The sequence below is a fragment of the Bombus vosnesenskii genome, unplaced genomic scaffold (genome assembly GCF_011952255.1).
Source record: "Bombus vosnesenskii isolate JDL3184/JDL3185 unplaced genomic scaffold, Bvos_JDL3184-5_v1.1 scf7180000015740, whole genome shotgun sequence".
NCBI classification, from domain to species: domain Eukaryota; kingdom Metazoa; phylum Arthropoda; class Insecta; order Hymenoptera; family Apidae; genus Bombus; species Bombus vosnesenskii.
In genome coordinates, this window is record NW_022884127.1 from 33,515 (window position 1) to 45,852 (window position 12,338).

General features: G+C 40.2%; 2 protein-coding genes across 2 annotated transcripts; one reads left to right on the top strand and one right to left on the bottom strand.

Annotated features, from left to right (window-relative positions):
• Positions 1-909: 909 nt before the first annotated feature.
• Positions 910-2,586, bottom strand: LOC117241352. Its single transcript, XM_033507291.1, has one exon. It carries the CDS (start codon positions 2,584-2,586, stop codon positions 910-912), a length of 1,677 nt encoding a protein of 558 aa, XP_033363182.1.
• Positions 2,587-8,170: 5,584 nt separating this feature from the next.
• On the top strand, positions 8,171-9,892 carry LOC117241354 (hormone receptor 4-like). Its single transcript, XM_033507292.1, has 2 exons — positions 8,171-8,429; positions 9,493-9,892. The coding sequence occupies exons 1-2, from the start codon at positions 8,400-8,402 to the stop codon at positions 9,817-9,819; spliced, it is 357 nt and encodes a 118-aa protein (XP_033363183.1). The 5' UTR covers positions 8,171-8,399; the 3' UTR covers positions 9,820-9,892.
• The last annotated feature ends 2,446 nt before the right edge of the window (positions 9,893-12,338 follow it).

Below are 12,338 nucleotides of genomic sequence, written 5' to 3' on the forward strand. Positions count from 1 at the left end.
ACGAGAAATTCTCGTCCGTGTAAGTAATGACGGAAGTGCTTGACGGCGTTTACAACTGCTAACGTTTCCAATTCGTAGGAATGATACCTAGATTCCGCAGGGCTAGTTCTTTTACTGTAATATTCCACTACTCGATTTTTACCTTCGACCCTGTGCATTAAAATGGCTCCATATCCTTCCGAGCTAGCGTCCGTATGTAGTTCTATGGGGTAATTGGGGTCAAATATCATTAGCACCGGCTCGTCAGTCAGGACGGAAATTACCTTTTGTCTTATCTGTTCGTGCCTATCCGTCCAAGGTATATTCTTGTTATTCGAGGTAAGTGCATACAGGGGTTTCATTATTTGTGAAAATTTGGGAATGAAGTTTCGGAAACAAGAGGCCAAACCTATGAATTGCCTAAGTTGTCTGACGGTCGACGGTGCAGGTAAAGAACTCAAGGCTTGTATTTTACCCGTGTTTGGACGGACTTCTCCGTTACGAATTACATATCCCAAATAGAGTACCGATGTCTTTAGAAAGGAACATTTTGAAAAGTTAAAGGAGAATCCGGCTTTCACGAGGGTATCTAATACGGTGCTCAACCTTTCTAGGGCTTGATCTACTGAGTCGGCAATAATTAGGACGTCGTCCAAGTAAACAACAACGAACGAATACGCGAGGTCGCCTAAGGCGTTGAGAATGGCCCTCTGGAAAACGGATGGTGCATTTTTCAATCCGAACGGCATAGTCACGTACTCGTATTGCCCGTCGGGTGTAACGAACGCCGTATATTCCGTCGAATTAGGATGAATGGGAATTTGGTGGAATCCGCTGGCCATGTCCAGGCTAATGAAGTATCTCGCCTTCTGCAATCTCGCGATTTGATCCGCGATGAGGGGTAGGGAATACCGGTTCGCGACCGTATTTTTATTTAATGCCCGAAAATCTACGCACAGTCTGTCTGAGCCGTCTTTCTTTCTTCTTTACAAGTAAGATAGGGCTCGCGAACGGTGAGTTGCTCGGCCTCACGATTTTTGCTCTAATTAACTCGTCTATTCTCTCACGCACTATCCTACGCTCTTCTTCGCTAAGTCGGTAAGGACTTCTTTGCACGTTGACATTAGGATCGATTAACCGTATTTCTAACTGACCCGTGCTTACGCGAGTACGTGGGAAGCCCGTAATGAATGAATTTTTGAATTTCTCGAGAACAGAAATTAACCGACTTTTATCGTTACCAACCACGTCAGTGTCAACCGCATTGATATTGATCTCGTCTTCGGAGGTTTTACTACAGGCATTAATAGTCTTCGTTTTACAAATATCGACACTATTTCGTGTAATAGTTACATCAAAACCCTGGCTTAAGATCTCGCGGCCAATCATGATATCATAATGCAAGTGACTATCGGCCAGAACGTGAAAGTTTATCTCCAATGTAAAACAGTTAATGCGTACCGTAGATAAGATCTGGGATGTACTCTTAACGCAGGTGTTTCCTATTCCTCGCATAACTACTATATCTGTCGTTCCCCTACCGGAGAATTTCGGAGCGACAGATTCTCTAATTAATGAGCACTCGGCTCCGGGATCGAAATAAAATGGGAACGACTCACCCAGATGACTTAAACTACCGGCTGGGGACTCCACCACGCAGGAGTTGACTTTACGCTCATCCTTGGGGCCTGGTCTACCGTCCCGTCGTGCCGGGCAGTTAGGTGTGATATGGCCTTCCGCATGACATCTGTAGCAAACCGCCTTGGACGGTGCGGCCGGTCGGCTTCCTTCCTGGCGTCGTGCATCCCTCTGCTGTTCGTTCTGCATCCTCTTGCGGCAGTCCTTTATTCTGTGTCCGAGAGTATCACAGTAATGACACCTCGTCTGGTGGCCCGATAACTTGCGTCGCTTAGCTTCGGGTTCCGCCGGTGCATCTCTCGGCGAAAATGTCGACTCTTCTTCGTAACAAAAGGGTCGCATTTCGCTCAGAAATTGGTCCTCCGTTCTGATATCGCTCGTGAGGGCCAATCGTTTAAGACGTTGGTCGTGTGGAATTAATATGTAGAGAGTGACAGCGTTAAGTATTTCGTCTAGCGTAGAATGTTGCCACCGCGTCTGCAGGAGGGAACGGACACAGCCGGCGAACGCCCCCGTGGATTCGCCCACTCCCCGCGGTTCCCTGGATACCTTGATTAACGATGAGGACGTCGTCTCTCGGCCACCGAAATGTATAAGGAATCGTTCCTTAACGGTAGACCAAGTAACCTCTCCGTCTCCCGTCATTCGTGCCAGCCAATGTGCTGCAGAACCCTGTAGAGAGTCACTTAAGGCAGAGTATAGCGCGTCATCTCGTAGGGGGTTGTTCTTCATGGTCCTACTAACAGCCGCGCACCACGCGGCTGGGTCGGCGCCTGCGACTTCTGGGTTAAAATGTGGTAATTTGGTGGTTCCCGTATTTGGCCTTTGCATTAGCGTATGAATTAGGTTGTTCATGACAGCGACCTGCCCTTCCAGCGCTCGAAGCCGTTCTGATCCCACTTCTGATGTCGGATTGGCACTGGGAGTGGGGTTGTGAGCGTCAAAGGAATCTTCTCGGGGATTAGCCATTGATACGGTACACACAGGTGTAGTTTATTGCAATGATAGAATTAGTACAGTCTCGACAATTGATCACAGCGGTTCGGCAATCGCAACACGAATGACGATGATCTCGGGCTTAATAACGAATCCGCGGCCAACGGGATGACAACAGAACATACTCACAAAGTCTAAGTCTGGTTAAAACGTGAAATAACCACTGATCGCGAAGACGTTACTCTTTTATCGATGAGATCGCGAGCGAGAATGCCTTTCCCGTCCCGATGATGCCACAGAGGATAACTATAATGGGGTGTGTCTAAGGATACGAGATCATCGGATTCGTCGAGAAAAGCCTTCGTTCAGAAAGTAAGGGAAATTGGCGTTGCTGCTAATTGGTCAATCTCCATATCGGTGGTTAGAAAAAGATGCCAGCCGCCCTCGAGGGAAAGTTGCTAGTGGGAGACGCCGCTCGTTGAAAAATATGTCTCCCCTATCTTCCCGTAGTTGGGACAGAGACTGTTTGTCCGTTTGAAGGACTTTAGTTAACTAAACCTTAAGATTTATAACGGGTCCTCGGGCTAGCCGAACATGTACTGCGGAGACGCATCGACATCTGGCAATCATCTTACTCCAAGAATAGGGTCTGCATGTGGCGAGCCACGGAACAGAAACCGTTGGAATGTTTACTGTCGCGTGTCGCCACGAATATTTCTTTTAAGGAGAGCTATAGAATTACTCCATACCTTTGTTAGACAAAGCGTTCATTCCGTGACCGCGGCTACGTTCGGCGACTGACTGTCGCCTCGAGCCCAAGCTCATTATCACGACTCTCGAACAATTACAATCTGGTTGAATAACTACAATTGTTCAATTACAGCTATAGTAGATTCTAGGTTACAATGTTGCGGGATTATCCAAAATTCCAAAGGCTCTGGTGTTCTTTCATCTCCGACATATATATATGTCGGGTTTACATTAGAATTAGGGTTAGGGGCGTAAAGCGAATCTTCGTTTGGATTACACGTCGTCGTTATGCAATAGAGAAGACATTGGCTAGTGCAAATACGATTACCATAGAACCGGACAAGTAACCGTGGTAATTAGATACTCGAGAAACTAATGACAATGATCCTAGGTTCAATAACGAACCCGCGGACAACAACGGGACGGTAGCCGTACGCACTCGCAAAGATCTAAGTCGGATTCTGTGTTAATAGTCGCTGGCGTTAATCTCTTTTTTTTTGTCGATGAGACCGCAAGAGAGAATGACTTTCCGTCCCGGTGATACCCCAGAGGAAAACTATGACGGGGTGTGTCTAAGGCCACGAGATCATCGGATTCGTCGGGGACATCCTACGTTCGGAAAGTAAGGGAAATTGACGTTGCTGCTAATTGGCCAATCTCCATATCGGTAGTTAGAAAAGGATGCTAGCTGCCCTTGAGGGAGGGCTGCTAGTGGGAGACGTCGTTCGTGGAAAAATAGGTCTCTCCTGTCTTCCCGTAACTGGGACAAAGACTGTGTATCTGTTGAAGGATTTTAGGTAACTAGATATTAGTGTTTATGACGGTCCTCGGGCTAGCCGATCACGTACTGTGGAGACGCGTCGACATCTGGTAAACATCCTGCCCGGAGAATAGGATCTGCGTGTCGCAAGCTACGGGACAGAAACCGTTGGAGTGTTTACTGCCACGTGCCGCTACAAATCTTTCTTTTAAGGAGAGCTATAGGATTACTCAATGCCTTTGTTAGATGGAGAGTTCGTCCCGTTGACCGCGGCTACGTTCGGCGACTAATTGTCGCCTTGAGCCCAAGCTCATTGTCACAAGTCTCAAACAAATACAATTGGTTAGAATGATGGCAAATCGTTTAGTTACAACTGTAGATTTTAATTACAATGTTTTTATGGATTTTCCCGAGGTTTCAGAGAGAAGGCACCGGTGTCCTCTTATTTCCGACATATATAAATTATATTTAAGAAGTTTGGGATAGTTTAAAGATGAAATAAATTGCTTTTTAAGTTTAATCTCTTACTTTGGACGAAATCAAGTTTCTCTGGAATTTGGTGGAGTTTAAGATTTGATATCGGTGTCGTAGGAGTTATGTGACACTTTAAGGTGGAATAAATCTAGCGAGGAGTTTACGGTGCGGCAAAGGAGCGTGGAATGTTGCAATAGAAATTTATTGCAGTGTTAGTGCATTGGTAGATTGATCAAATTTACGTGTAGCGTGGGTAACCAATGGTAAATATTTTGCAATGTGTATAATTTCTCAGTAATCTGAAGCTTATAAAATCTATTGACAACTAATGGAAATTGTTGATTTAACAGATCAATTTTAAATTCCTCGTTAATCTAAACTTTTTTAATCCTATTTACAGCTAAACCTTACGACGAAAAATTAACGAAGTGGAATAAAAATGGCATTGTGATTCTTCTCGTCGTGTATTGGTGTCACATCAAATTTAAGAGACAGTTTTACTTGCGGATGCTGCCTGTTACGTTGGTGAAGTCGACGAAAGCGTAAAATAGGAACTCGTCCGAAATACACTAACGCGGAAGGTTAAATTTAACGCAAAAGGCTGAGAAATTAGTTTAGAACTCGAAGTTTCATTGGTCCGACGCTCTTGAAACGCATTCAAAGAGGTCGGCGACCTCGAAAGGGGATGAACGCAACTGTTTCGTGGGACTTTCTTATTGTGGCTTATTTGGATGAAGCTACTTTAAAATCAGCGCTGGATTCGTCTGTATTTTGCCCGGAAATCATAAAATGTTTAGGCCAGGCGACTCCATGTACAGAAAATGTTATGTCCACTTTTTACGTCCGTAGAATTCAACTCTTTACTACTATGCACTTCTTCTCCAAAAAAATATCGCGTTTCAATATTAAAAAAGTTTCAATAATATACTATCCATTAGAAGAATGATAACATGATAACCTTACAAATTATTAGTATTAACAAATTCTTATTGTCGTATAGAAATGCCAACTATTGCTTCGGTAAAACAAACAAAGGAATTTTACAGGTAAATTTTACAAATTACAAGTCATCTTATAACGCAAAATACGACGTGTAAAATTGTCTCAATTTATTAATAGTATTAATAAATTATTACGATAAAAGATGCAGGAATCTTAGCCTCATGAGAAATTAGAAATGAAAATGAGTGGGAAAAGATTAATCACTGGTCCTCCTAAAAAGATGCAGTCCCATGGATGGATGGTTGTGCGAGTATTAAAGCAGCGCAAAACCGTTCCCCGAATTCTCATCCCGGACGTCGTACGACCAAAGACAAAAGCAACTCACTCGAGGGCATTGAGGAGAGACATTCATCGAGGACACAATAGTATTATTCCAGGAAGTGCTAGTTCTTCCTAGATTCCGGTCACAATGTTCTTAACGCCTGGAAATTAGTCTTGACCAGGAAACATCTATAACGGCATGTATTTTCTGCCGTGATTGTAAATCTGTTTGGAACATGCGGTTTGTCCGTTAATCTAGGCGCTGTTGTTCAATTGAGTCAATATTATTTGTTGGTAGATTAGTGTGTGCAAGAGCGCTCTATCCATTATTGACCAATTCGAGCACGTATTGGTAAATTTCCCACCGGCAATTACGGTGAAATCGTTCGTGGTCGCTGGAAATTAGCAGTATCGTTTGCGGTCGTGAGCTGATTGACACTGCGTGAGCGGGGAATTATGTGAAGCAGCTTTGCTTTGTCGTTTCATGCATTTAATAGGTTTACGGCGGTGGACAGAGGTTGTAAAAAATGAAGACAAGGTAGAAAAAGATTATTTTTCATTTTTTACTATTAGATTATTTTCAAAGTGATCTTTTCAGTGAAATATGATTGACAAAAAATAAGATCTATAATTGAATCATTATAGAAAATAGAATAATATTGATAATAAAGAAATAAAAATCAATTATAGAATAACATATAATAATAATAATAACAATAATGTGGATAGACTTATGTTTACTTTTATATGTATAATGATACTGTTTGATCCTTGAATTAAAGTTAAGATTAACGTTGCGATTATGATTATCCTTTGTCTGACTAAATATATTTGAAGTATCAATTACAGTAGAATTTTTGAAAGATTCTTGGCTGTTAAACAAATAACTGGTTCCTTTATTGTTAGGGAAGTGATACATTTACACTGTACATGAGGGTGTGTGTGTAAGGGTTAGAGGGCGTCAAGGACTTAGTGGAGACAAAAGACTGTTGCCAGATGTTAGAAGAATCTAGGATAGTCGGTTGGCGACCAGCGTGCGTGCAAGACGTTCTTCAGAGAGTAATATAGATGTATAACTGTTGTGTGGGAAATATAGTCAATAATTTGTATTCCCAAATCCTCGAATTTCCTTAACATTTATATTTCGCTCAATTATCCTAGAATCGTGAAACTGACTTTCACTTCAAATTTTGTCTGTTTCAGGAGTAACAAGTACCTGCAAAAATCATCCATCAGCCGGATATGTGCTGTCGGAGAGTTTTTCATTAGCATTCCCGTCTTTCTAACTGGTAAGAACCAATTCCTTCAATTCTGTCAACTTTAACTCTTTGAAAGATACTAGTACATAAGTTATACATTTAATTTTTCTTGAATTCAGGCATGAATCTAAAAGATACTGTGAACTATCTCTGAGTGTATGAAATCAGTTTAGAAATCCAATGGAAATAAAGTTAATTTTAACGCCGAATAGTCATTATTTTTCTTAGAAAAATAAAAAATGATCGTCTTTTAGGGAAGTTTTAACAGATTAATTTATAAAGAGCTGAAACAGAATATTCATGTCATGCATGAATACGGCTGGTGGATGGATCGAGATCTAATCTAAAGTTTACGTTGTGCCATGCTAGTTTACACAGCTATCATTCGCTCGATCGATCGTTAAGCTGTTGAACTCGATTCAAGACGGACATTTTGGCTCTGTTCAGAAGAAAACTGCGTTTTAATAAATTTGACGGAATAGAAATTATGATAGACCACAATGTTTTTTTAATTATATCATAAAATTTATTTATTTTTTTTTAATGTCATGTTAGAAACTTTAAATACTGTCCAAAACTTCGAACGTAATCGTTTTAGAAATTTGTAAATTACTTAACGACCAAAAATATTGAATTCTCTATTGTCTGAAGATAGATTCTCTATAATTTAAGTAATTTATTCGTCGAGAATTGATATATAAAGACTTAAATAATAAATTAATTGAAAAATAATTTGCGACTAGTATTGAAAATTTCAATGAAAAGCATATGTATATAGTTTACGCTACGAGAATTATATGTATTGAGAATATGTATTTGCGCTGATTCTTTGTCCCGCTTGTTATGGCATACGTGTTATAATGATCCTCTAACAATGCTTTCAGGTATGATATTGTATACATTCATCCAGTTTCATTCGACGCCGGTGTCATGTAAAATGGATACTTGGGTTGCGAGAGAAAAGAAAGCTGAGTCGTAGCCCAACTATTAATCCTCTTTTATCGAACTTTATTATGACTTTGGCACTTACAGTAGAATAACGTTGAACAGAGAAAGGGGTGTTGTACAAGAACAGCAACTAGAACGAGAACTCTCCGGGCTGGATGAAGTCTCGGCTTATATACACCCTGGCTTGGGGATGTTGGGGGGTTTGGTGTGGATTCCAAGGAGTCCGAAAGTCGGGGTTGGGGCCTTATCTCTGATGGGGACTAAGATGCGTAGCGGCGTTGGCGTCCGACAGTCGGGAGTCGATGTCTTTTCTCTGAGAGGTAATTGGTGTCATACCGGCAATCGTTACGTCGGTTTTCATAGGCCTTGGCATCGTGTTTTGTGGATGCGCAATGGTCCATAACGTCTTCGTGTGGCAGAGGGTAAGAACATATCGCTATTAAAAAAGAAAACGAACACGTTCAAACACGTCTAAATCATCTTTTATGTGTATTTTACCCGGAAATCATATTATCGTGAAATTTTGTTTTTCAGAGTTACCATAATTTATCTGGTAGAGTTCATAAAAATTATTCTGAAATCAATTGCAAGCTTTTAGGAAACCAGGATTTTTCACATTTTTAAGAAGCGTTATAATTATATTGCTGATCTTTATACGTTCGTGCGAAATTGAAAGGTACGCAAATGGCGCAAAATGCATAAAATGCGCTAAAATATACGTATATAAGAAAACAAATCTCGATTAAAATTTTATTTCTTTCATTATGTTCGTAAAACTACAAACTTATATAAAAATACGCATTCTAGTTATAAGTGTTAAAACATTCGATCTAGTCCTTATCACATTCATGAAAACCTCCATTTAACCATTCGTTGTATCAACGAACATTCATATGCAAAACTTACCACCTACCACATCCTCCACGTATTAATATAATCCCCTTTTATAAATTATACACTTTAGAGTGGACTGGTTGGGTCAGAGTGATATAAGCTTACAAGTTCTCGAGGAGTTCTACCGAAGTTACATTTACGTTTGCATAATTTCACCGAAAAAGATACTCTGTAGAATGACGGGTTCGTTTGTTTATGTGATCCGCGATCGCAACTATTTCAAGGGGATTTTATAAATAACCATACACACGATATTCAGTGTATTTTCGTATTCTCGTTTATTTTTGGGAGATTTGTAAAACTGTTGAACAAAATAATTGAGTAACGATTATATTTGCTGAGAAAAAGTCTTTTTCTCTGTACCCCTCCTTCTACTTCAGGCATGTAGTATTGACAATAAGATTGACAATGGCTGAAAGTAATCCAAAAGAGTTTTCACCGTGGTTATCGGTAACGAAAAAGATTTGAATCATCTTTGATACTTATTCGTAACTAGAATTATTTCAACTAAAATGTAAATTCTTATATTATAACTTTTTTAATTTGTTATGGCCCCTGACTACAACCTAACCTATCATTCTTATTTCGTAGGAGAAGACGAATGCCGTGAAGGCGTTAGCGCGCGAACAGTGCGAAGCGGCGGTACAGCTGCAGCGTCAGCAGCAGCTGCAACAGCACCAGACCCAGCACCAGCTACAACAGCAACAACTACGTGGCCCGTTAACCATCCACCATGCTGGCTGCCCAACGAAAGTCGGGCCCGTGACGAACCAACTAAATACCAGCCACGCAACGCACGGCCGAGCTGCACAGTACCAACACTATCATCACCATATCATCATCGACATGTGTCAATGTCTCCACCGCCCTTGTTGCTCTCATCGCCAGCTCCGATCGCGGCGACGCGCAATCATCTGAACGTGAGCGGACACAGAAACGTGGTTACGCCACCGGATACACCAGCAGATAGATCGCCACCGAGTCCTGGAAATAAGCTAAATAGATCGCAGCATTTGCCACGGGAAGCAACCGGCAGCGTCAGTTCTGGTCTTCCGGCTGCCACATTGGATCTAAGTAGCGCAGCAACCACCAATAGTCCGCATGAATTGTCCACGTTAGTTTAGAAATTTGGTCCGAACATTATATCTTCACATAGGATTGGAGATTAATAGTTGATAGTTAATTTACACATCGATCTTTTATTTGTAAATTGGGTCGTGGTTTAGAGTTGGTTTGTAAAAATTCGGTCCTAATGGTTAAATGATGAATATTGATTAAGAATAATAGGCATTGATGTACCAATCTTTTTTTAACTTATATACTTGAGCACACGCATTGGAGATTTCACTTTTATTCAGTGAAACAGCAACTTCATTACTCGCTTATTCAATACGGCAATTGCATATATTTCATGGACATTTTAACAGTGTTTTGAATAATTTCTAACGGTACAATTGTGATGAAGTGAAAAAAATCGTGATAAGAAACAGAGAGAAAAGTTGCTCGTTAATGAATATTGACCAGAAATAAAGTAATTTCTAAAGAATATCCCGAAGACGTCGTAGATATTACGAAAGGAATGATTAATTTATACCCACGTGTATCTTGCCATTACCATACTATTATTATTATTATTAATATTGTTAGTAGTACTCGATTACATTATTATTAATATTAATATTATTGCCTTATTATTATTAATGTTAGGGAACCTCTAGTCCTAGGTTACTTTCGCTGCCACGAAAGGATAAGATTTTCGAATTTTTGACTATTACGTGTAATTCAAGGTTTCCTGTTGCGCATGCGCAGTAGAAAGAAAGTTAGCGGAACTCAAATCTCGAACTATAGAGAGTTGAAAAGTAGTAAAAGTAAAAAAGCACGAATAACATTTGTATTTGTGCTGGATTAAGTTTGATAATTGAAAATTGAGTTTGATGATAACATTTTTTTCGTATTCGCTTTGGTAAATATTAGTTTGATTTAAAATTGAACAAAGCATTTTATGTTTTTCAAATACGGTACATAATCGTAATATCGAATTTTGTAAACTGATAGTAAGAAACTCTATAATTCGAGACTGGAACTTTGATCCAGTTCACATTGAACGTAAACTGACTTAATTTTGTTATTTAAGCGTGTATACTATACGTGTTTGTTCCTTCTTCTCTTGTGCGCAGGCTATAGCTTAATTACTTCCAATAAGCGCAGTTATATCGAATCAATGACCGATACAAATTTAGATATTAGGAATATTTAAACAAGAGATTAAAAACTAAAAAGTATTGTTTTTATACTGCATATGTGTTACGCCGGGCGACTCTCTGCCTGGCCCAGGTCACACACCGCGGGCCAGACGGACATCAGGTGTCCGCTCTTCCGTACGGCGTACCCTCAATAGCCTTAAGCACCCGTCATAAACCCGAGTCACTTGCCTGCTGAGGTCCTTCAAACCAAACAAACATCTGTTTCCGAAGAATTTCTAAAGACTATGTCTACCACGGAGGGACAAGGGAAAGTTAGTTTTTCTCACGTACGCTGCAACTTTCCTCCCACTAACCACTTTCCCTCGAGGGCGGATAAGACCCTTCGTTTAACCAATTAACATTAAGCCTATTTCCCTCACTCTCTTAACTAACATCGGCACCAACAAATCCGATGGTCCCGTGCGCTAGACACACCCATCCTTAGCTTTCCTCCGACACAGCATCGTCACTTAACTTCACTTCTTCTACATCGTTGGAAAAGTCAACTACTAAGTATACCGCTAATGCCCATCGGGGCAGTCTAAGCATAACGCGAAAGTCGGTCTCGGTATTGTCGAGCATACATTTCCTCTCCTAAATATCTTATAGTGCTACGTCCACTAATACACTAAATCTAATTATAAGAGCCCTGCTCTAACGTACATATATATCTTATCTTCGTGCGATAAGTGATTATCTATCTATCTATGCTCATCAGTGTAATCTAAGTGTTGGAAATATATAATTTATAATTCTGTGAATCACAGTGTTATACAAACTCAATCACCCCTATTATCTCAACGGAAATCAGGGGATCGATCAATTCGTGGTGTCGATTGTTATAATCGTAACGGGGATTTACGACCCCCGTTGACGTCTCTTCTAGCGACTACGTCTCCCCGCGATTGGTCGAATAAACAATATGTACATATGCAATATGAACGACAGTTTGTGTAATAATATGTACCCCTCTTCTTAGTTTACTTTTGTATATTTTGCGACAGTTGATATTAATTTTATGAGGAACGTACTTACACTTTATCTTTGTAATTAAATGTGAAATGAAAGAAAAGAAATGACATGAGAAAAGAAAATTCGATGTATGAGTATATACGAATTGACGGAATTAAAATTTAACGCTATATTTAAATAGAAGACGTGAAATATCTTGTCATCTTAAAATAACTTGATCAT